This window comes from Falco rusticolus, chromosome 3 (genome assembly GCF_015220075.1).
Source record: "Falco rusticolus isolate bFalRus1 chromosome 3, bFalRus1.pri, whole genome shotgun sequence".
In the NCBI taxonomy this organism is placed as follows: Eukaryota; Metazoa; Chordata; class Aves; order Falconiformes; family Falconidae; genus Falco; species Falco rusticolus.
In genome coordinates, this window is record NC_051189.1 from 54857902 (window position 1) to 54883923 (window position 26022).

General features: G+C 40.6%; 1 protein-coding gene across 10 annotated transcripts in view; it reads left to right on the forward strand.

Annotated features, from left to right (window-relative positions):
* Window positions 1–25545, forward strand: part of ZNF521 (zinc finger protein 521) — a 232363-nt gene extending 206818 nt beyond the window's left edge. For all 10 annotated transcript variants that reach the window (XM_037379244.1, XM_037379245.1, XM_037379246.1 and 7 more), the window contains one exon: window positions 24717–25545. In XM_037379244.1, coding sequence (XP_037235141.1) covers window positions 24717–24746 — 30 coding nt within the window. In that variant the 3' untranslated portion in view covers window positions 24747–25545. The remainder of the gene's footprint in view (window positions 1–24716) is intronic.
* The last annotated feature ends 477 nt before the right edge of the window (window positions 25546–26022 follow it).

Here is a 26022-nt window from a genome sequence, read left to right on the forward strand (position 1 = left end):
CCTAGTTCATTAAAACTTCAACATAACTGAGGCACCTGGTTTTCTACTGAAGGGTACAGAAGGATGTCGCTACAGAGACACAAATTGTGCTCTACATTGGCTAGGTGACAATCAGTGTGTTGGTTGTTCCATGCTGCGGAAGGCTCTTGATAGACCACATCTCCATACCCTTAGAGACAGCCTCTCTCTGGCTTATCTACAGTTGCAAAAAGGAAAAGGTATTTGTTTTCTTATTCACTTAATTCATTACATTTATTATTTTAATTAACTTGGGTAGCCCCACCCCAGCTGAGAATACATTATATTTAAAAAAATGCAGTACCATCATGCCATTTGCATTTGTTTGTTGAGAACACTGGCTTTCTGCTCTCATCTCCAGTTATCTACCCAGGCTAGTGAAAGGGCAGCAAAGCACTTAGGCAGAGCAGTAGGTACTGACCTTTGGAGTCTGCTTTTGCTGAAAATACACTGATCTTCAGCCCACTCTCATTTAAAACCTGTTCTAGGAGGCACTGCTTTGTTCAGGCTGAAGCAGTGGAATCTTTGGCAGCTAGCCTCCAGATTATGTTTCTCTGTCCTCTCACATTACCATGGTTTGTGTTGGGGCTTGCAGTGGAACAGCGTATTTATTTCCTCTATCAGGAATGGTTCCTTACTTTTAATTTAAACATGCATCTGAAGTGCATCTCCCATGCATGAGAGATGTTAATCATCCCAGATTAGAAGCCATGGACAGCACTCCATGGCTGTAGGGCAGAGTAAGAACTTGAACAGGGTAGAGCAGAGCAGAACACAATAGCGTAGAAGCCCTATCCACACGTATAGTACAGCTGATAATTAAAGGGAATGAATTCAGGGATACTGAAAATAAATGCATTACAATGATGCTTAACTTGGTGCTTGGCCCGGTGTGATTCTTTGCTTAGTATTTTCTGACTCCTGTTTCAGGAAGAGTAGGCTATAGGAACATAAGAAACCCCACATACAATGTTCATCTCACCTTGGGGAATTTACTATCCCCTCATTACCAGTCTTCTCAATGCAAAAACAACTACGACTCTCTTTAGAGTTTTCCTTGATTTCACTCCAGACCCCTGTTAGGAATGCGAGACAATCCCATAGGACCACGTTCTGGTGAGAACAGAGAGTAAATGACTAGTCTTGAAAGTTAAACCTGCAATGTATTACTCAACCTTTAAGTTAAATAATGAAATTTAACAGGAATTTGCTCTTTGTTTTAAGATCATCTCCACAGCTTACCCTTCTTCCACCTTTGACACTTCCTTTAAATGGCTTTGTGCTCCATAACTATTGAACCAGGGTTAAATTTTTGGAGATACTACCTCCATAGAAAGGAAGCAAATGAAAATCTTTTGTAACAGTTACAAGGTGTATGTTTTAAGAGTGTTCTGAGGTGTGAATTTTCATACTTACATGTTCAAAAGGCTATGTGGTGTATTTACACTTCTAAAATGGAGTTTAAAAAGTATGTCCCTAAAAGAGTTTATTCTTTAGAATGGAAAGCTTTTAATAAGACGTGCTCAGTACAATAAGGGCTTTTCAGAAATAGGCTTGTAACAATCTTTATGATCAGAAATATATCCCTACTAGGTATCAGATAAGGAAGCTGCAAGACAGGTGCATTTTTAGGGTGCCTAGATGTCTCCCAAAGGTTAAAACTCTTCTAACTGAATACCTGCAATATGACCATATAGTTCTCTGTACAGTGTGGATGTAACTAAAGCAGTCCTCTCCATCCATCATCCATAATACTGAACTTCCAATTAATAAGGAAGTAAAGAAACTTATCACTCATTTAACTTAATAATGAATTTTCATTAAATTATGATAAAGTAATTTGTGCCTATTAAAACTTCTCTTTCTTGTCCTCATGCTATTTCCAGTGCCTGTTTCTTTTGCCTTAGTTTTTGAACCTAGGCTTAGGTGTTTGAATGGGTGTTGGTGTTTCCCTTGTCTCTGATGAGGAGCATCCATTCCTTTCCCATTTCCAATCCTAGTGTTACTTCCATAGTCAACACAACATATCGTGGTGTTTGTGGGGAGGAATGAGACACTTTTGTGGGGTGTTACCCAGAGTGAATGGATTGATTGATTGATTGATTTTTAAGATGTTGCTGGGTCAGAGAGGTACCAATATCTGGTAGAATTGATGAATAATTGTACATGTTTCATCAGTGTTTTATCAGTGATGATAGTTAGTTCTGAACATGATGCTAGCCAAGATTACATGACCTCTCCGGACCATTTTGCCCAGTACAAAAATATCTCATTTTGGTGAATTGGAGCATTTACTTAACATTTTGCTGCAAATAATTAGTTGCCCCTAGGGTAGTTAAGTGTCCCCGCTTTACAGACATGAAAACTAGGGCAAAAAAAAAAATTAGATCAGCGGTTGCTTCCCATTCTGTTCAAAAGGGACCTGGCCTCAGTGGTTCACGCCCTTGCTGCTTCCCGTCTGGACTCCATCAGCGTAGAATACCTGGGCATGAAGCCATCAGCCTGTAGGATGTTCCAGCTAATACAGAGAGCTGCAGCACTGTTCCTCACTAGAAAAGGAGACCAGGAGCACATTCAGCCTGCTCTCTTGATGTCTGTACTGACTTCCTGTATGTTTGTCCAGTTGTGCTCTAAGATTCAATCCTTAATATTCTTGGTGGACTGGGTCCTGCACATCTCAGAGATCACCTGAGAAGTTCTTCCCATTTGGTAACAGCGTGGTATTTGACAGCCCTGCTTTGTGAGTGTTTTTATCAGAAAGCTGAAGCTTTTTTGCACAGGAGCTAGAACTCTCTCACAGACTGACCTTGTAGTGTGGAACAGACTTCCACAGCAGTTAAGTAATATCATGAATGTCCTCAACTTGTGCTTTTAAGAGTAGAGTGCACCTAGAGGTCCCGAAGGCTCCTTTCTCTCATATAAACACGTACCTGCATGTAGATTACTAAACCTTCCCCACAGCCCCAGCCCACAACAATAGAGCTGTTCCAAAATGAAATACAAAGTTCCTTCCCCAAGGAGAGGATGAAAGAAAGAATGAAGCACTCATAGCAGATGTTACTCATGTTGTTTAAAACAGCAGGAGAACATTCACAGCTCCCGGTGCAAGCATCTGAAGCAGAGCTGGGCAGAGGCAGCATAGAATAGTCTACATAAGTTTTATGTAGCTTTATGTGTGTCCCTCTCTGGATGTCCAGTTTTAACATTTTCATGTTCCAAGCTTAGCACTGTTGAAGCTAATCTTCCAGTTCATTCCTCATTTCTTTAAGGGTTAAACTTTCCAAAGATCTCTGCATTGTAAAACACTCCCAAAGATCTCAACATTTTTAAATGGCCTTAAAAATACCCTTGACCTGAGCCGGAGCAGAACTGAGCAAGCTCTAGGCTACTTCAAGAACTAAAAGTCTTAACTGAGGCCTTTAGTGGAGACAGTAGCATAGCTGGGATTCAAACGCTATGTTCTCTTATTTGGGGGTCAGCTAGAGAAAACTGCTAATTAACCTGGGCTGGGGTTGTCTCCTTGTGGCAGAGATTGGTGTGGGAATAGCACCAGCCATAGCAGCAGTGGCACTGCTACCTCCATCCGTATAGGATTGTTTTGCCAAGCCCCCACAGTAGCTGAGTCTGTGTATCGTGTAGGTCCCAACAGCGAGCCTTCCAGGGCAGCAGGGGATACCATGAATAATTTATACTCTTTACACAAAAACAGGGACAAAACTTTCAAACCTGCAGGTGACGTTAGATTTTCAAGGATGTTTTCTTCACAAAGAAAAGGCCTCAAAACATTTTTTTAAGTGAAATTTGAGATTAGTTCTGGCATTTCCAGGTCCCCAAACTGTTAGGGTGAGGAGTGGAACATAGATGCTGGCTTTCTAGGCCCCAAAGGCCAGGAGCCAGCAGGGAATAACTTTGTCAGCTCTTTTTAAAAGGAAGCCTACCTGAAATCCAATTAACAATCAAAGCTTTAGGCCAACATTTTCCAACTCAATGGCCTATTTCTGAGAGGGTGCTGAGCACCTCCAGCTGCCGTTAAGGCCAGTGCAAGATGCTGTGCTGAGTACATCAGGAAATAGGGACGTAAATGCCTGAAATTAGGAACCTTGATAAAAACATACGTGCTGAGCAGCCATAGCCTTGTTTAAGTTTTCAGCTAAACTCTTCTGATGTCTAAATACAGGCACCACGTTCAGTAATGTTGGCCTTAGTCCTTATCAGGCAGTCAAGTTGCTTTTGTCAGAGCAAATGCCTTGGAGTCAGGAGAGCTGGATTCAGTTGCCAGGTCAGGTACTTACTTGCTCCACGTAACCATGCATGCTCTCTGTCTCGTGAGTGATGATAATAATATGTGTGCCAGAGATACTGGGATTGTAATTAATGCTTATGTTTTCAGGGAAGTAGACAGAGCTGCATGCATTGCATTAGTCAGTGTTTGTTTTTTTTCCTGAACCCTTACTATGTTTTCTGTTTCAGATAGTTATATGGATATTAGTGTGCACCAGTATGTGCACTGTATGTATGTACATACCAGTATGTACGGTATGTACATACCAGTATGTATTTTTCCATGTCTTCCAAGATTTAAAAAAATTCAGACTTGTGTTCCTGAGACCTGAGACTTCTTTCCCTAGAAGGGAGAATTATTCTTTTTGCAAATTTTCTTGAAAAGGCAATCGAGAAGCATGGTGGAGGCCCTCATGCATTAGCTCTTTAAGGACATACCTTCAAAGTGATTCCCTTGCAAGTCTTTTGCTTCAATGTCAAACAGAGTTTAAATACCAAAAAAAAATACTTTGAATTCCCTTCCAGTGTCCCTTCCCTCCTGGGGATTGATGGGTGTTACAGCCTTATTAGGTTTTCTTGCAGTAATTCTTTTCTAAATAAGAAATTTCCAGGTTTGGAGCTTGTGAGTTCGCCCTCCTTTGATTGGCCTATTCAAATGTAAACACTCCCTGTGGGTACTTCATTAGTTCACGAATATTCATAGCACATTGCAAAGCCCACCAAGCCCAAAGTGCCACAGTTTTTCAGGGACCGTTTTGATTTCACTAAGTAGTGCTTGACAAGGATGGGCTTAATATTAACGGTTCTTGCTTGTCTCCACGTGGTCTGTATACTTTTAACGCTACATGCAACAGTCAGCCTATGAAACTTTCCGGACTTTTCCCTGTAAATAAGCAGGAAACAATGTGTTCGCAACATCCCTTCTACATTTCCCTGAGAGAACATTCCTTAAATTTCTGGAGCAATTCAATCACAGTTATGGGTTTGTTTTTTCAGATGCTTGAGTGATATTATTGATGAAATTACAGAATTAGTTGACAAAGACAGTGTAGCAATTAAGTGATTCATATTGCCTTTAAATACACCATTTTATTCTTGAAAAGAAATTCAGACTTATGGAACAGTAAAATGGCAAAGTATTGGAAGGTAAATATACCATTCAAAATAAATACTGAGCTACACCCACAAAGTACCCATAGAAAAGTAAGCAAAAATGTATATTCCTTCTCTTGCAAGGGGGATAGAGTCATACCCAGATGTGTATGTGCTTGAATTTATGTTTCTATTTTGCCTACTCCTTCCTGTTTATGCTCATGTATGCCTGGATTCTTTTTGTAAAATACAGGTATCTATTTTCAAAAAAATGGGTAGCAACAAAAAAGATTAACCCATACTTTGAATCTGTTCTCCTTACTGCCTTGTATAGTCAACACTAAATAGATTCTACAGAATCAGATAATATAGTTGAGTTTGTAATCCTTGTGATGCTAAGACTGTGTCATGCAAATATGTTAAACAAAGTTTGTTGTCTCCAGTCTACTTTGCATTAAACTGTAGCAATCAGAAGATAAGCTCCACTGTTCCTTTGGCTTTTTAACTGTTGACTCTGAAACATATCAGTGGCATTACATGTCAACATGAACATCATGATTTCTGATAGTTTTAGCAAACGGAAAATTGAGGTGTGTGAGATTTCAGCCTAAAGAAGCAAATCAGAAGTTGCTGCAGAAAGGAAAATGCACAGAAAGGCAGAAGAAGGAAAGAAAAGGCAAAGGAGTAGAAGTAGAAAGGATATGGGGCAAAGAAAGAAACAAGGTAGAAATGATAGTGCTTGGGAAGGCAAACATTTTTCTACTGAGTGATGCTGATAATAATGATAAGGCAGTTGTAAAAATAAATCATGTTAATAATAAGGGAGATTTTGGTTATTGCATAAAGGCCATTTTCTACCCTCAATCCTTGTAGAAACCTCTGTGAACATCAGGGAATCCTGTTGTAGATGGAGGGCAAGGGAAGCAGTAAATGTATTCCCTGACCCACAAATAATCATTAGAAATGGAATTCTGCCCTTTACAGAAAATGAGGTTTTATCATCTGTGCCCTGAATGTTTCAGCCCACACCTTGCCATTAGTCAGATCAGTTGGCTCATACACCTGGAGTAAGCAGAAGAAATAAGCACTCTGTTTGCATTTGAATAATTTCCCTGGTAGATCAGTTCAGTTCTCTTAATTGTCCATCCATTAATTTCTTGCTAATGTAGTTGATATTGATGACTGATTTTCTGTGCTAAACAGGAAGCACCACTTCTTCATTCTAGGACGCATTCCTTCCTACAACTGCCCTGCTGTTAGCTACCAGTAGCTGCCATTATATTATCTTTCATCTGGCCCAGAGCTGACAACAGATGGCCGTCTCTGGGACTGCCATCAGTGTGACTTTATGAAGCATCCAGCTATGGTGTACTGAGGAGCTTCACGGCCAGTTCTGCAAATCTGCCTCCCTTCCCCCAAGCCCACTGCTGGCCCCCCTCACTCCATCCCCGTGAATAAGCTCTTCATTCTTGGCTCCACGCTGCACTGGTCCTGCAGCTTCCCAACAAGTGATGGCACAACATTATCACTGAAAGTTTGCCGCTCAAGGCCTGCCCCCTCTTCCCTCCACCGCACAGGCAGAAGGTTGCCATGGCCCCTGTATGCCCCAGCATCCTCACCCCTCCATGGTTTTGGTGTACCAAAGCACAGGTGCAGGGGCTTAGTAGCAGCAAACCTGCCACCTCTTAAGATCTGAAGTTTGAACCCTACCTTCTTCCATCACAGAGCTTAGCTCAGTAGCCCTGCATCCCCTCAAGCTCCAGGGAATTGGAGAGAGCAGGGATGTTTGTCCTTTGTGTTTTTTAATGTTCCACAAGACGTGCAGCCAAGCCAAGACTGAGTATCTTAAGTGCAAAGGAACCTAAAATATTGATTAGAGACCCAAAGTGGAGAAAAGCACAGAATTAACAAGCATCCTGATTCCATCGACATTTTAGATCATTTGGAAACGCCGTTTCAACTGGGTGGCTGCTGTGCATTTTGGAGAAAGATACATTGTTTGCTCTTGACAGAGTTTTCTAAAGCAAGGTACCTCCAGAGCTGAACCTGTATTTTAAGAGAAATTCACATTTGTATCCTTTATTGTGATATTTGCAGCAAGTCTACAGCTAGTAACAGTCTCTGCCCTCAAGCTATAAAGGAGTAAGGCTTCATTGTTGGAGAGAGAGCAGCCTTCTGTGTGAAAGGCTGAGATGTGGTAGGCAAGATGAATAGTGCTTAAAAGCAGTGCTTGCGGTGCTGTCATTTAGAACAGGAACACTGAGGATTTAAACGAAAGTGAAAGGCATGGTAAATGAATCCTTTAAAATCGGTCAAATTTTCAGCTGCCTAAAATAACAAGTTTTCTCCATTGATACGTCCATCGAGTAGGAGGAAAGTTGGGAGGGGATGAATTCCCCGAGGGAGGAGGTACAGATAGTTTGTGAAAACAAGGTGTGGTCAGTGATTCATGAAGAGACACATCCAGGAAACTCCAGTAAACAGCAATCGCGGCTCAAAAGTGGTGACTTTTTTTTTTTTCTTTCTCTCTCTTTTTCCTTTTTTTTCTTTTTTTTTTTTCTGTGTGTCTGTGTGTGCGTGTGTGTGCAGGAAGAGCATCATTAGATTGCTCCGTTCCAAACATTAGTCAAAAAGACTTAGATGCAGATGGCTACACAACTGGAGCTGTTCATTACGAAACCCCAGTCAGGAGGAACAGCTTTTAGGTTTAGCTTTTCTACCTGTTATTGGGGTCAGGTTCACCATGCTTTGATCAAACTGAGGCTGAAGTATAATTTTGGATGGAAAAAGAGTGGGTTTCTGCAGGCTCTTATTATTTGTTTTAAGTTGAGCTTCCTTTGTGTTCAAAGCTGAAATTGAGTGTCCCCCACCCTGTTAACAAGGGAAGAGAGTAAGAGATGATTCAGTTCTCGTGAACCAATACGGCTGAGTTACACACATTTCTACATGCAGCTTTAGTTGTTTATCTGTATTGTTATAGTCTCATTTTGTAGCAGAATCGCTAGCCACAGGCACTGATCATGGGCGTGTAAATCTGCTTGGGGATACTCGGTGTCAATGAATGCTCTCGTTCCCCCCCATAATTTGTGTGTGTAAATGTGTGCTATGTAATATAAAGAACCTATGATGTTGTTAAATATTAGTGGTGCATTTTGCTTTGCTCTGCTTTGCGTTTGTAAAGGTGAAAGGTGATTGTGCAGGAAAATGGAACAGTATATTTGCTGTGAGACAGGCACTAAGAACTCACTCCCATGCTCAGTTATAATTCATGACTGTACTGGTGGGAAGCCCTTATCCCTCTGTGGAGTTAATGCATCTCTACTGTAGCCTGCTGAGAGCACCCTGTGTCCCCTCCCACCATCTGTGCATTCACTTGCGTGCTTTCTCTCTCTCTTTGCTGTGAGATCTCTTGGTGTTAAAACTGTCAGACTACTACTGCCTGGTAAAGGTGGCTTTATGATGTGTATTAATGTTGAATTGTCATTTAAAGGGTGAGGAGGTAGGAAGGGGATATGTTACCATTTGTTTTAAGCTCTTGTTAGAAAATGCTGACGAGCAAATAGACAGAAAGGTAGATTTGTTACTTCAAACAGCAGACGGCTTTGAACAGTGTACAGAAACTGCCACAATGTAGGATAGGAGCTATTGATGGCAAATGCATCTTTGTTCACAATCTGGGCATATTTTGCTGTTTCCTGGTACAGTGGATCTCTGTTTCTCCATGTCAAGATCTGTACCAATGGCATTGTAAATTGAATAATATTTATTTACCCATCAGCTGGCTTAGTTGACAACTATTTTATTTTCTACAAGTTGATCTTCTCTTTTAGCTGAAAAGCTGTCTTGCAGGCTGCAAGTTAATTGCTTTTATGCTACCTGAGACTTGAAATTCATGTGACCAAGTGCTATAAGCTAGCACAATCTTACTTAAATAGGTAGTGTACGAAGATTTTTTATTATTATTATTGCTGTGAGGCACTGTCAGAAGACCAGTGAGACCGTCTAGCTTTGAAAGAACTGAACTCAGTTCGCAGAGGTTTGAGATGATGCTTTATCAACCTGGCACCTTACTGCAATATTAGACCCAGAATATGGTTAAAAGACCATGTACTTGACTGTCAAAGCAATATTAATTTGTAGTGTTTCACTGAATGTAATCTTATGTAGTCTGTTGTTTGGATTCCTTTAAAACTCATAAATCAAATCCAGACCTGGAATACCAGTGTATGAACTTAACAGATGTGCTGCCATAAGGGACCTGCAAGGTTATAAACTGCAGAAATGATCTTTTTCTATTTCAGATTCCTAGCTTATTCCAGGGGGATTGAGGAACCACAGAAGTAAGGTGGAAGGTCACGCGTTAGGACGGTAGCACCCACCCAGTGCTTGACGTTGGGTGTAATTGTCAGGAAATCCACCTCTAATCATTTTATTATTCAGTCATAACATCCTGCCGAAGCTCCCAAGCAAAAGTAGGGCAAGAATGACTTCAGTAGCTCCATGTCCAGGTTTTCTTAGGTGAAAGATCACTTTGAGATGACACAGCTGAGTAGTCAGGCTGAAATCCTAGTTGGTATTTTATTAATTTTGCACCAAGATAAATCCTGAAATTCTGACAAACTCCATGACAGGTGAAATTCCTTCTTGCAGAATCTGCTCAGCAAGAGGCTGCTCATTTCGTTCTGTTCGGAGGCAGGCAACAGGAGGGCAGCTTTATAATCAGCCCTCAAAGGAGCCCCGGCCGCCCCAGAGCCTTGGACTGATTGAATAACTCCTGGGCCTCTTCCCCTAGGCCTCCATCAGCAGGGGTCCTGTGGAAAGCAATCTCCCGCAGACTGGCACTGAAGTGAGCTTTAAACTACTATTTTCTGCTCTCCAGAGGAGCCTGGAGTACTAAAAGATAGATGGACTGCAGATATTTTATGAGAAACTGTCAGAAGAAGAGCAGAGTAAATGTTTTTTTTCCTCCTTCTTTGAGTCACACGCTGCATCACTGTAGAATTTTTCCCAGAATCTTTTACACTGAAAGTTTGAAATTAATTGGTTGCTAACCTTAATTTCCCCCCTCCATTTTCTTTTTCTTTTTTTCCTTCCCTCTTCTTCTTCTTTTCCTTTTTTTTCCCCCCTTAAATATTCACTCAGAGGCCTTTTGCTTAACCACAGTTGCAGAAAATCAGTACCATTTGCACTGAAATATTTATAATGACAGAATGAAAAATTGGATTCATTTTCTGGCCTGTAGCCGAACAGTCTGCAACTTTGCGCAGCATTGTTTAGCATCTCTCATTCCTTCCTTTCATTGGGGTCGTTTTCAGACACACACACATGCGCTGCCCATGCTTCATAGGAATGCTTAGCAAAACACAGAGCCATTTTTAATCTCAGCCTTGAGAAAACAACTTGTCTCTAACCTTGCCACCATTTCTGGGGGGAAGCAAAAGGGGAGTCTCTGGGAACCACGTAGAATCCCTCTTACAGGAGAGATTATAGAGGATGACATGCAGTAATCTGTCCTCTACAGCAAAGCAGCATACAGCTGGAATTCAGCAAGTTTCTTTGGTGTGTTGCAGAGGAGGCAGGGTGGACTTAGCACTGGGCTGGATAGCAGAATCTCTCCAGTAATCCCTGTTCTGCCACCAGTTCCCTCAGTAGCCTTGGGAACCTCATTTGCCCACAAAGGAAGAGGTTGTCAGAAGCTCCCTTTTGTGCATGAACACAGACTGTGCCTGTAAAAATGCCCTGTGCTTCTTTGCACCTCTAGAAAACAGAGGATGCTGGAACTGTACATATTTACTTCCCTTGCAGCAATGGTGTGAAGGTGAAGTGGTTGATGTTTGCAAAGTGCTTTGAAAATGAAAGTGCAGATCCTCGGGCTCCAATTTGCATCCCCTGCCAGTATAAAAGGTACCTTAGTCAGGCAGCCAAGGATTCCCTCAGTATGCAGCAATTCCTGTTTATTTTGCTAGCTGATTCTGTATCACTCCCTTTTGGTCCTCACAGGTGTGTCTCAGACTCCAATGAATTCCAGGGATTTTTAATTGATATCACAATCCTGTGGGGGCTATTACAAGCTGGCATAAGTTCAGACAGCCTTACGAATGCTTTAACATGCACTAAAGACTATGGTGGCCCAAGATTTGAATGTGTAGGCCGCATTGATTTACAAAAATGTACAGTGGTTGTATAGGAATTAGTCTGAAAATTTACACAGTTTAGCAGAGAATAAGTCTCTGCAGATGTCAGACTGTTGTGCAGAAATTAATAGAGAAATACATCTATGAAAAGTAGTGATTTCAGAAACCCTTAGAAGTGGTTCTCTAGTGAGTTCTGTAGACTGTCTTGACAATTACATTAGTTTCTGGGAAAACCCTGTGGCCAAATTCTTAATCCCTAATACTTAAAAAGAGGCACCTTGAGTCTTTGTCCCCTAAGGTCATATTGGTTCCCCTAAGGAATCAGGTTGGGTGCGGAAGCTGGATTCTGCAAGGTCCTGAGAATCTCCTGAAAATGTAGGTGCCAGAAATTGCCTGTCAAGGTCCAAAAATGTCATCTTGCTGACTTCACCGATACCGAATCTCCAGCATAGTTCTATTGCTGATAGCAAGTATCCGTGTATAGTACTAAATTCTGATCTCTATTCCACATCACTCGTCCCAGCACAAATTTTCTATTTATTTGGTTTCTTCTGTTAGAGCTGCAAAATATTGGCTGCCTCTCAGTGATCTTAGGAGCACAGCCTGAGCAGGTACGCCTATAAGCAGTAAGAAGGGACAGACATCTGCTCTAAGTGTCAGTACAGCTCAGTGAACGCTGCACAGCGTTCTGCGGTTTGCGAGCAATACGTACTTTTTATCATTCAAAAGTTTCTTACCAACTTGCAGATTTGCCTTTTTACCATGTTCCCCAAGATAGTTTGACAGGTCAGCCTGAAGTGATGAGTGTTCTGACACAAACTGCATTGTGTCTTAGAAATTTTGCCTGCAGTTGTTTTACTGTAGTATTGCTTTGATTTGAAAAGGAACTTTCTACAAAGTGGTGTGTTTTAGGATATAACAAAAAAAAAAAATCATCCAGTATTGTGCTGCATGTATTACAGAGATTTTCTGCTTAGCTATTATTATTGCTTTCTGGGGTTTGGGGTTTTTTTTTCTTCAGGTATGTAATGGAGAACAGTATCATTTTTAACAGTTATTGAGAAGCAAAGGTAATAGATGAGAAAGAATTTGAGCTGTAATTGCAAATATTAAGTATGTTTTTAAACTGAAATTTTGAAAGCAGATTGCCCTGACAATTTAATGATATTTTAAGGAAACCTATAGCCCGAGAATAAGCTCTTTCAAATTCAGAAGTATTTCATCAGTTGAGCTGACCAGAACACAAATATACAGGTGTGTAAAATGCCTTAAGATGCTGGAAAGCTTTTCAGGGACAATAGACTATAGACCACAGTGAAGTGACAATACAGATCTAACAGTGCAGAACTGTTACAGAACATCAGGGACCATAAGAGTAGCCCCCAAACAAATGTTTTATCTCATTGTTGAAGACAGTACCTTTCTGAGAAAGCTGCTTTCTCTGCAGGCCTGAACAATTGTGTTGGTTTGTTTTTCTGTTTGGAGTGCCAGTCTGTTTACTAAAGTTATTAGTTTATAAATTTTGCCAAGGTAAAGTAACTGTGAGAGCTTTAAATTAGAGTAAGTACCACTTCTGTGTGGCAGGTTCCTTTGAGGGCTGATTAGAAATCAGGCCTCCTGTTGCCTGCCCCTTTATGCATGGCACTGTTGCCGTGGGTACTTGTTTATAGCTTACCTTTGAGTTTATGTAAGTGTGCACTGTGGTATGATGAATTGCCCTCCGATAGCAAATATTCTGCTTTTCTTTTTTTTTTTTTTCTGGGATCAAGCTAATACTTCACTTTAAAGAGTTATTTTAATTAGGTGGGGTTTATTGTAATGAATTAAAATTAACTTGGAGTAGAAAATTCTATAAGTCTGCGAGGGTTACAGATTAGCCTCACCATAGCTACAGCACATCTTTTTGTAAAAGAATTAAAGTTCTGTATCTCAGACACCTTGACACTAAATGTGGACAGCAAATGAGTGTAAGTGTTGTCTCCAGTTACTTTCCTCCTAAATGTGATTCTTCTCATTCTATCAGAAGATTGCCACACTAAAAAACAGTCCTAATGGGCAAAAAGGGGTGAAAGCAGCAGCTGCATGAGGCTACATCCCCTTGCGGGAGATAGCCGAGGAGGCAGGAATACCATGGCATCACAAGCTAAACCCAGAGGTGAGAGGGGGCATTTCTTCAACTGTCAGTGCAGGGTCAAGGCAAGATCTAATGACATGTCTGAGTTGCAACGTGTCACTGGCCAGCTGTGTGACAGGAAACAGAATGACCAACCTCAAAGAATGACATTTGGTAGGAGGATACTTCTTCCCTCATGGGGAGGATGGAAAAAGGCGTAAAAGGATGCTGCTTTGTCTAGTACTTCTTGGTTGTGGAGGAATGAGTATCAAAATGTAGGAGTTGGACTTCACTGTCTTCCCCCATTTATAGGTTCTGAAAATAGGAGAAAGTGAGAGTAAGATTCCTCCCATTTAGCTTTGGTCACATTTCACACTCTTTTACACAAATGCAAATTGACAGCAAAACAGAAGACAATAGAGAATCCAGACTTCTGCATTTTACAACCGACAACCACAATGACAAACAAAATTTTATTGTCCTGGTACCACATGTCAGTAAATGCTCCAGATATATTGATTTACAGTGTGTGTCCTTACAAAACTTAAAAAAATAGTGACTTTTTTATAAAGCGCAAAATAGCATTATGCTCTCTCTAAAAGTTACCTTTACAACATGGAGTTTCTTGGACCGAAGAGGGAACTCAGATGAGGTTGCTTTAAGAACAGTGTTCCAACATAGGGTCCTTAACTGTCTGTTTACCAGCTATGAAGGGATAAAAAATGTCCTTATTTTCTTTTCCAACAAGTAGATTTGTAATTCAAACACACCCCAAGCCTGCCATGTAGGTGCTGTCCCAGTTCCCACTATTCCTTATTTGAGGAGCTGTAGGGATAAGGACTATACGATGTCCAAGATGGGCTGACACAGTAACCGGTTGTGAAGGAAGTCAGAGAGCGAAAGCCATGGGGGCCTCTGCTTATCAGCTCAGAAATCTTTAACTATTACCATCAAATCTGCTCAATCTGGCTTTTCTTGCAAGCTGTCTTGAAGGAAAAAGACACATTGATGAGCAACAGAGTTTGGAGTGTTTAGAAGAGGAGGAGAGCTAGCAGGACTCCATAGTTTTTCCTTTTCTTTCCTACACATTTTAAAATTGACATACCATGGGCAAGGGGACATGTTTTCACTTGTGTTCCTGATTTCAGGATCCAAGATGTGCACCAGTCCACTTACACGTTCTCTTAACTGGCCATATTTATGCTTGCTGGCTGGATAACTACCAAATACTGATTTCCATGTACAAAAGCCAGGTTTGGTGATTCTAAAACTAGGCTTGTTCAGGGTTTGCTTTTAGCTGAGTGAAAACAGTGTTATAGCTTTGAGTTAATCTCAGGCTGATCCATAACCTCCAGCGTGCTGAGTGCTGTTGTACAAGGCTCCGCGCACCAGCTGGCAATGTGCGGGGAATCCAGATTCCAGGCTGTCCCTTTGTCACCTGGTAAGCACAATACCCAGTGTTATGTCACGAGGTAGGGAGGTGAACTTGGCGATCAATACAAGTGTGGGTTGCGCCTGTCTGTATAATAGGAGTGCAGGCAAGTTACAACACTTTCAGGCTGTATCAAGAAACTTGCAATTTCACTTGTAATTTTGTGCAAAGGAATTCTTGTACATGCACCTGTGGAATACTGGAAATAATCATTGTTTTAAAGGTTGCCCTTTGCATATAAATCACAGCTTTGTGTGCTTCCCCACTTTAATTGGGTGACCTTTTGAGTCCTGTGGACAGAGGCTTAAATTCTGGACCTGCTGGTTGGTTTAAGATTTGAAATCAATTCATGATCTAGCAGTTACTCAGCTTTAAATCAGAGAGCCCAGAATGGAAATTTCAGAAGAAGAAGTTCCACTTGGAAGGTTCCTTCTCACAACTCATAGAAACTTCATTGCAGACCAAATAGGTGTGTGTAAAATCCAGATTAATTTGTCAGTTTAATCCCTGAAAAGACCTATCGGGGTGCAGTGAGGATGGGAGAAACAGGAGGAGCAAGAAATGTGTAATGTTTCCAACAGCAGATTTCTGTACAATTATCAATTTAAGCTTCCATTATTTGTCACTAATTACTGCACTGAGCTGTTAAATATTTAGTAGTAGTTTGTTTAATTGGGTTTGACCTATAAAGGAATCTGTACCTAGTGTAGCTCCAGTTCCAGGAGCCAGTTCCTCACTCTCAGCTAGGCAAATTTGTATTCATGTAAGATGAACACATATTGTCAGACAAGGGGGTTTGTTTTCGTTGTTTGGATTTGTTACTTCTCTCTCTCACCCACAGATTTATTTGTCTTTAAGGTATGTAAAATTAGAGCATGAAGTAGGAGTGATGCTTCTGGGTGTAAAATGGGAGGGAGGTCAGACTTCAACTTGTTTACAGATGTTGCAGTTTAGAAAGCACCAGCATGATAAATTAAACATAACAAAGGAAAAAAAATTAAAGCAGTGCAACAACTAGCCCATGAACACATGTCTGTAGAACACTGACTTAATCCCTGAATATCTTATTAGGCAGTATAGCCTATCAAAGCTCGTTGTCCCCTGTTACTCTGTTGTACAATAGCTACAGATAAATCTGGATTTGTTCAGCTTTGGGTTCTGCTTGCTCTTTGCCTGGATGTGTCTGACAGTGTGAAGAGACTTCTGGCTGTGGCCTCTGCAGAGGGTGTGCAAGAATCAATCAGTACATGAGCAATATTCACTTTGTTTGAAACCCTGCAGGCCTGGCTCTATTCTTACTTGTCCCTGTCTTGAAACTCCCTTGATTTCAGAGGAGTTTCTCTTAATTTATACCAGGGTAATCATAACCATATTCTAAAGTAATACGCCTTTTGATATATTTCTCAGAAGTGCCTCCTTTTGCCTTTATTGTTTTAAGCTTTTATTCCCATTTAATGAACAATTTTCTTATTGGGGAAGGATGCTTGTGTATTAATTTCATACATTTGCAGTATCACAAAACCCTTGTTTTTCTACAAACAAGACTTAGGCCTGGATCCTGATTAGCAGTACAGCCCCTTTGCAGCATAAAAGCATAGGAAGGTTTCACAGTTTCAATGAATTTCCGTGAATGTGTCCTAACCATTGTCCTCTGCCTATTACCATCGCCTTGTTGTTTATGGGGGTAATTACATGCACCTTGCCTGTGCAGCCAGACACATCTTGCCTGAAATGGGAGAGGTTGTGTGAGTTCATTGTGTTTCAATAAACAACAAACACGGTAAGGGAAGTGTATGGAAGGCTGTTGCCTGGCACCATAGGTTAAAACAGCCTTGGAGCTACTCTGATTTATGTCAGAGGCTTAACTGGGAGCCCCCTGCCAACGCTAGTAATGACAATGGTGCAAGGATGGTGAACAGACACCTGTGTTTGTGTCTGTTCTCTTCTGGTGACAATGATGAAAGTCTTATTTGCTGTATCTAGGAATATATGTCATTCTTTTCCATGCAACAAATCTGTGATATATGTACTCATGTATAATAATGAATCCAAAAGGAATCATTGACATTTTACTAGTGACTTACTGGAAGTCTCAAAAGAAGAATAGGTATCAGGGGTTTTGGTTTGGTTTCGGTTTGGTTTTAATTTTCAGTTTGCATCACTGAGAACATGCTATCCAGCTTGAGATTTTTTTATGGCTAGGTTTTCTCTGACCCAGCTGGAAATGCTTGAGTGGAAGAACCAGAACACTGAGAGTTTTACATGAATATGATAAAAAGTACAATCTGATTAGCAGTCATTCCATTTCAGAGACATTAATATAATACCAAATCACATAGCTTAGGTGAACTAATTTATATGAATAACTGCAATTCAGTGTAGACTTTCCTACATTATCATTGTCAACAGTGGTCAGTCATGACCTAAGTTGAGCATTTAATTGTCCGTCACGTCTGAGAAAAGACCTGATTCGCAAAGGCTGGTAAATATCAACTCACCACACATAAGTGGCAGTTATGGGAACACAGATTCTCTTGGGATTTAGCCCCTTCTTTGTTATGGAAATAGCTCTGGTTTAGTTCAGCTCAAATCCTTATTTCCTTGGGAAACTCAAGTTTCAGAGACTGTGTGTTGTTAGGTCTGTGCTGGTGATCAAACTTGGCCTGGATGAAACTCCATGCCTACTTTTCTGCATTTAAAAATTCATTGGTACTCCTGCTCTGCCAGCTGCACTGCAGTACTGGAGACGCTGACGACCGGGACACCTTTCCTGGAATTTTTTCTGTTCTGTCCAGAACTCCAAAGTCTCCAGTTGGCTTCCTACTTTTCAACTATGAAAAACTATTAGTTGTCATCTTTCCAGCTCCCTCATTCACTCAGGATAAGTGTGACCATTGAAATCTGAATATATATTTATTTTTGTGTCAGAAACATTGTGATTCCTGGAATGAAGCACATCAGAAACATTTGTTAGTTCCAAGATTTCAGATACAACAATTCAAGTTAATTTCTTGCAGTTTGTGTTTTATGAAAGGAAAGGAATAGCCTAGAAGGGAAAATAATCTATGGTCGCTTCATCTGTTGATGAGCTTCAATTGAAATTGCTCTTTTTGTATTTCACCTATGTGAAAAATACAGAAATGTTTACCATCTGAGTGGTCATGGGTGGGGTCAGTACAGCTAAGGACTGTAGCATAGAATAGACCTAGATATGCCCCTAACCTTCAGTTAATTAATTTGGTGGAGGTGGACTGTGGAAGTGGTTACCCTTACTGTGGGAACACAAATGTCAGCTATACTACATTTTTACCTGTATAACAACTGAGCCTGAGAAGCCCATGTAGAACATGGCTTCTTAACAGAAGCTTCTTAATTGCTTGCAGCAGCAGTGGAGCGAGGGCCTTAATGTTTTGGGGCATTGAAAGTAAGTTTACTGCTTTCAGATGCTTTGAAATGGCCCAGATATTCTACTGAAACCAGCTCCTGACTATGCAGATTTGGTTTCATGTGTGATTTGGGGCTGGCTGAGCCTCTTCCTCTCCAGGGATGAACATCAGGAAAAAAAAATCCTAACCCTGAGGTCTGTGAAGCTGTGAAACAGGCTCCCAAGAGGAGCATTGGAAGCTCTAATTAAAATTGGACTGGGCAAAACACTTGAAATTACACTATAGGCAATAATCCAACACTGGCAAGATGGGTGGAGAAAACGCCCTAATGGGTCTTTTCTGTCTTTAAATTCTATGAATTCTTGTTCTTCTCTGTTATTATGCTATTTCACCTTTTTCTTTAATGGTGACATAGTGTCACCTAGAAAGTATTATAAGATGCTATTGTGAGCTGAGGAAGATGATGTTAAATGTCAGAAGAAAATGCAACAGTTTCTCCGCAGGTTCACAGTGATTATATGGAGACAAGGAAAAGAGGAGCTGACTGTAAGCGAGGGACATCCGTGCAGTGTTTCTGATCTGTAAGACAGTGGCAAAGCCTTCAATATACATGTTTGTCATTTTGACATTACATTTCATATTCTCTGCTTATGAAGAATAACCACATTCCACCAAACCTAACACAGGTGTGGAAAAGTCATTTGCTGTACCGGTGTACATCACTCAGGTTGCTGGAGACATCTTCTATCCAAATGTTTCAAATATCCCCACAGACCTGGACTAAATAATATCTTGTTACATCTTAATTTATAGTATGTATTTAATCTTACTATCTCACAAATCTAAATAACTCATCAATTTAGTCTTGGGTATAAGCAGATTACAGTTTAACAGGAAAGAACCCTGCCACAATATAATGGGGCTTTGACAAGAGACTCTGTGCTGCAGTCCTGAAGCAGCACAAGTTTGAAGAAAAGGTAGGAAAATCAAGATTTTTTTCTTAAAGTTATAGTTATGTCTGAATAAGTTTCAAGTATTTGTTTTTGGTGTTACCACTTAATACTTCCCTTCTCCTGGCTTTCCACATGATACCGTATTTCAGCAGTGTCCTATGCAGTTTTCTGCATGAGAGGTCTTATATCATGACAGCCATTTAAGTAGCAAAGCATCAGACTGAAGTTCTGGAAAACATGTTGACACTGTGAAACTGCATATTTGATTTGTCATTACCAGTGCACTTAAGGTTTTGCTAGGCTTGCCTTTTCCACGAGCTTTTCTTTCTTCCCGTTTAGTTCTGGAAAATTCAACATCCTCTTGTTAGCTGCAGACAGTTTGAAAAGTATGGTACAGGGTAAGAAGTTGGAATAAAAAGAAGGGAAGAGAAGCAGAAAATCTTGATTAGAAAGTATAATTTAATAGAACGTGTATTGAACCAAATGTATTGATTAATGTGGAAGATATAGTACTTATATTGATTCAAACTAGAGATTTAGTACTAAAAGCTGTAAGCCAAAAAGCTGTTGCAGATTGCTACAAAAGTCAGTTTAATGCTGTCCTTGAGAATGCCTTCACAAAGAAATTCTTCTAATGTTTGAGGAGTAGGTAGAATGCGGTATATGTCAGTTTGATCCCGGAGGGTTTTATTTTGTACTCTAATAGCTGTTACGAGCCTACATTATATCCAAGGAGTAATTTTCCTTAGGGGTGCCCAGCTTGCTTTGTGTCAATATTCTAGCATTTTAAGTCACGTACAGTATATGCTTCTGGGAACAGTGCAGGAGCCAGCCAGACTCATAATGGTCTGCATTCATTAATAAAGGCAGAAGCTTCTGTCCCTCCATTGCCCACTACAGGGATGCCTCCCTGGTCTTCAGGGACACGTACAGACACATTTAAAGAAAGCTTTATTTTGAGTGGGCAGGAGATGAAATGCAGGACTTGCAGGCATTTCCTAAGTCAGCTATATGCCCGAGCACAGGGGTGACCTTAATGGGTCAGAGAAGAATGCAGGTCAAAAGACTTATTATCCAGCCTGTTGGAAACCAATTGCTTTTGTTAAAAAAAAAAGCTGTAGTGCTTAAAGGTTGATAGTAATGTAGAGTTCTGTTTTACAACCTGGAACTGTATTGCAGTGCGGTGGGGTACGTTAATGCAAAAAAATACAAGATGATCCATAATGTACACAGGTAAAGGATTCCTGATAAGTGATAACATGTAGGGTACCATAATTACTTAATCAGTGATGATTAATTACACGTGTTTGTGTTCTTGAACTAAGGAAAAAATAACATGCTGCTGTGGTACTGTTACCATCTGTTGAAATAATGCATCTACATTTCATCTTTATATTTCTTCATGTATACCCTCTTCGCACTGTTTGTCAGGTATAACCATGTCTTGTTTCATCTAGTCACAAAAAGCAGAAGTTGCATTTAAATTGAATGCACCTGCAGTTCACATTAAAGATTCTAGTGGGCTGGTGAGTCAGTGGCTATCTGTGGGTAATTTTTTCTTCGTTAATTTTTATGCTATGGGCAAGAACTTTTTGCTAGCTAATACTTCTCTTGTTCTATCTGAAACAAAAAGACAGACACCAAACATCGAGAAGTATTATTACTTCTTTTGTCTTGAGCATTTCTGCAAAGAAATGTTTTTTGGTTGGTTTTTTGCCAAGGAGATTCTTCCACCCAAAATGTGAAATCTTTGCAATTTTTTAGCTCCGTAACACTAACAACAAGGATATCTCAAAGCATTTTCATCCAGAAAAGTGGTGGCATATAATGTTATGGCAGTTCACATAACAGTTGGGATTCTGAATTCTGCTAACAAAACTATCTGTAGGAACAGGGTAAATGTATTTTAGGAGTTTATTTTGCTTGTGAAATATATTGAATTCATGTTTTCCCAAGTAATATCCCTGCTTTCCAGAGAATACTGAGACAGAGAAATTGGGGATGTAGGAGTTTTCCTGGCTTGGTTTGTGTCTAATGCAGTAACAAATGCAGGGACACACACCTCCTGCTTCACTGTTCCTCCATTTTGTGCATGCAAAGCTTGCATTTGCGTTTGCAAACTAGTTTCTCCTCATGAAACCACAGCTCTTGGAAATGTTAACATCGCTATTGCTGAAGTCCAGGGAAGATTGTTAAGAAAAAAATATTTTTTCCTTTCTGTGGCTAGGTGGGAAATTGAAATTTTTGCTTCATAGGGAGACTGCCTCATAATTAAGCAGATGTGTTTTGTGCAATCAAATTTGGGGGAGGCAGAGAGGGGGAGCATATGATATCTCCTGTACTTAGTTAAATGACTTCTCTTTGGCCAGTGAATGTACTAATTACTCCAAACTCAGACAAACTAGTTTGAAGTTTCCAGAGGAGGCGTGTTTCAAGCTTGCGTACTGTGTCTTTAGTGAAGGGCAGCGCGCTTTCCAAGCCGCACAGGAGATCTCAACTGTAATATTGCGCTCTCCCTGGGTGTACCGCACTCCTGTGTCCCTGCCGTGTCCCTGCCGTGTCCCTGCCTGCAGGAGCTCCAAATTCTGCTTTCCCCGCCTGCCTGAACTCCCACTGCCAGGGAGGCGGGGAGCTCGCTGCACACAAGGCAAAGAGACTATCAGAGCTGAGATCTGCTGTGTGGATAATGGAGGAGAATTTTTGCCCTAAATTTTTAAACACAACACCCCTCATAAAAACAACAACAGTTCATAACTGGGATTAATGTTTGCAATTTTCAGTCACTTAGACATGGGGTCTCCAATAGATGGCTTTTGGTGGAGTGGAATATGGCTCTCTGTGGGATAACAGAATTTTCCTCCTTTTCTTATCTCTCTCCTCCCATCCTTTGCCTGCTTGTCTTGTCAATGTTATGCTTCTGAAGTGCTTCCACGTTGTATTTTTTCCCACTTAGCCGAACAGGTATTTCTCCCTAGTCCCTCAGGTTTGGGGAGCCTTAATTTGGAAACCATGTTTTGGTTTGGTTTGGTTTGGTTTGGTTTGGTTTGGTTTGGTTTGACTGTTTACAGTAAGTATAGTTGCCTTTTGAAGGCCTAAGCTTCTTGAAGCATTTCCTCGTGTTAGTATCCTGCCCTGTCTTGTTTTTCTCAGCAACACTTTTTTTTTTTCTATTACCTCTTCATTATCTCCAGAGAATCTCATTTTGCACTAGGACACGGGAGTCAGAGACACTGAGCAGGGGCAAGTCGGTCCTTATGCTGTGTTTTATTTTTTCCCCTTCATATTTGGGCTTTTTTATTTTTTAATCAAAAATGTCATTGCAGCCAGTTACAGCTACACTTCTAAAGCACCTTTTGACTGCTTCATGTGCAACTGTTCATCCAACCTCAAACTGATTATACATTTTTCATTTAGTGAAAAGAAATAAAAAATCAGCATGACTGACATGCTTGGTCTCAGGAGATTAGAAACAAAAGACACCCCCCTGCCCCAAATATTTCTCTGCAGTCTAACAACTGGTATATGACTTCACCTACTCAGAAGCAGAGAAAAAATCAGAATTCAGGCTGCCACCCCATATTTAACTTGTCCTGTTGTTTCTAGGTACTGCAGGGTCTCCAATAAGCCTGTGGTGTTATGCTGTAAGTGCTGCAATAAATGGACACAACAGGATGACTAAAGGGCTGACTGTCAGGCTTAACTCTTAATTTCCTTGCTTTTGTGGTTTAAAGTCAGAGCCCATTACCTGTGACTAGCCAATATTTTCGTCTGCAGCTATTGTTACTGCTTTACAGCATTTTGAAATGATTTTATGGGAAGGATAAGAAGCTAGATGAAATCAAGTGGTAGAGTGTATTTTTTTACCACTCTCTGGCCTTGGACAGTCTGGAATTCCTGCCATCAGCATTAAATCATTTTGTGTTCACATCTGGAAATTGCATCCTTGAGTGTCACTGGGTCATTTTCCTCTAATCTTGAGAATGGCACTACATTAAAAATTCCTCAGTCTTACTGTAAGATCCTTTCCTTGCCAAATGTCCCATGAACTATTGTTTGTGTGCATGCACAGTTTAGGGAGAGAGAAGGAGGAAGGGAGGGAGAACTCTCAGGCTGGTCTGCAGTCACACTGTATTTTGCATTTGTTTCGCCAAGGCTGTTTTCTTGTGCCCTTTCATGGGTGGCTGTGGAGGGTATGGTTCAGTAGATGTTCACTTCATTGAAAATTATGTCTTTTGGGAATAGTTCATCCTAAAGTACATTAGTCCAAAGGAATTTTAAGACAGATTAACTTAACAAAGCAGCGTGAAGGAACTAGGTGCCCTGGGAGAAAATCATGGGACATGGCACCCCTGCCCTCTGGGTCACTGGCCCAAATCTGGCCAAGACTAATAGGGGGAAAACTGATCACTAAGCAGTGCCCTGTCATCTGGGAAGTAACATTCACAAACTTTTTCTGGTTATCTGTGGATTCAGTGTACATTGTAGAGGACTTAACATGTATTGGATTGGTTCTTTGGTCTTAGCTCGATGCTTGTGAAGGATCTGAGGAAGTGCAAGCATTGAAATATAGCATCTTTCATCCCTAAAAGTGGTCAACTTGATTAGAACAGTGGTAGGAAAGGGTGAAACTTGTGTTTGCTGCGGGATTTGGTGATTGCTTGTACGGGAAAGGAGAATTTCAGACTCCCAAGTCCATGCTGTGTCACCTCACATAAGGCGCTGCATTCACTTGAGGAAAAATACCTGTGGTTTTTGGTGACCAAAGGAAGGGCTGTGGCAGCCCCTCCTGTTTTCTCATCAGTCTTTGAGCTCCCTGCTAGGCACAGGATGACTCTTACCAGAATATACTGTGCCATACTGTTTAGGGGGAAATAGGTTTTAATGCAATAAAACATTTCAAGGGGTACCACAGTCTAGGAAGCACTGTCTAGTTGGCACAGGCCTTCTGTGACAAATAAATGCACTTTTCATTTGCAGAATGTGTATACCATGAGCTGTGTGTAAGCAGACACCAGAACCACTGGCCTGGTATGCAGTTTCACTGGGGCAGGTCAGCCCAAACCTACCTAGAAAGAGTGCATTGCCCTTCTTGTGGCACGTGGAAAGAATACGGCTATGAAACAGCTGGGGAAAACTCTCTTTGATAACAACACTGCTTCTGACAGGTTTAAGACAAGGAGGGGTCAAACACACTCTCTTTTCAGTTCATCGTTTTGCAAAATATGTTGGGAGAATTGGTTTTGCATCCTTCTTTCACACAGAAATGCCTGTCCTGTGACTAAGCTGTTCCTTTTATTTTTGTTACAGAATCATACGATGACCCAGCACAGCAGTTAGTGCAAGGCCCGTCTCTTCCAGAGAATTCTTTGTGGCACAAAAAGGGAACACGTTTTACTCTTTGCACGAAACTTTCATTGTTAATGTATATTATTCAGAAACATTGTATTGTACCATAAAACTTGTATTATCGAAACTGTTGGATGTTCATGTGTTTGAACTTTTGAGCACCGGATAGACTTCCTGTATATAAAGTGTTGCACATGTATTATGTTGTCTGATACTAAAATGGTCTTATAAAGACAAGTGGACTTGGGCCCTATTCAAGGAAGATACAAATAATAATAATACTGTGTGAGGGGAAAAAAATGGCTTAAGAAAAAGTGTCATTTTCAAGGAAGAGGGAGAAGGTAATAGCTATGTTCCATTACAGCTCTGTTTGGCCTTCCTTTCGTTTAAACTTCAGTATAGAAATCTCTCTTTTGGTATACAAACGGACGATCTAAGACTATTTTTTATTGCTGAAGATTCTTGCAAAAAATATGAAGAGACTCTTTCTCACAGAGCAGGAACCCACAGTTGAATAAGGCCCATATATATATTTGTAAGCCTTGCGATATGACAGATAGCATTACCATATATGCAATAGTTGTTATGTAGATTGTCAATTTTTTTTTTTTTTCTGGATACCATTTGAAGCTTTGAGTGTTCAAGACTTTCCTTAATGATTTCACATGGCCAAATTCTTGAATCAGTTGAACTAACCTGTATGTTACTGTTATTAATGTTTACTCTGCAGTCTGAACCTGGAGATTACTGGAATTGTTTTCCAAAAGGAAATAAATTCAGTTTACCATTATGTGTGAGTGTGCTTGTGTCTTGTCTTTTTCCTTGGAAAGTAGCATTATTACTGCTCCTGTAGTACTTAAAGGACCACCAAGATCTGCAATCCTATTGTATCAGGGCCTATATGCTGCTCAGTAGATTGCTTTTCTCAAAGCTAGGCACTTAAACTGACGTAATGGTGGAAACAGATCTGCTGGCCCACTGCAAAGCAATGTGTAATTTTTTTTGTTTTTTCAAATTTCAAAAAATTGAAATTCAAAATTAAAAAAACTGAGGGTAATATTCACTGTTTTCTGGGTTTGTTTGTTAGTTTCTTTTTTTGTGGCAGTCTCAACAATTTCATACCTGTACGCTTGACACGTTGTTTGCCAGAGGAGTCACCACACATCTTCAGTGTATAATTTTGTGTGCATTTCAATGCAATATTGTTTAGTGAGTTGGGCCTAGCAGTGACAACCGGGAGCCACTACAGCTCTGCCAGCAGCACTGT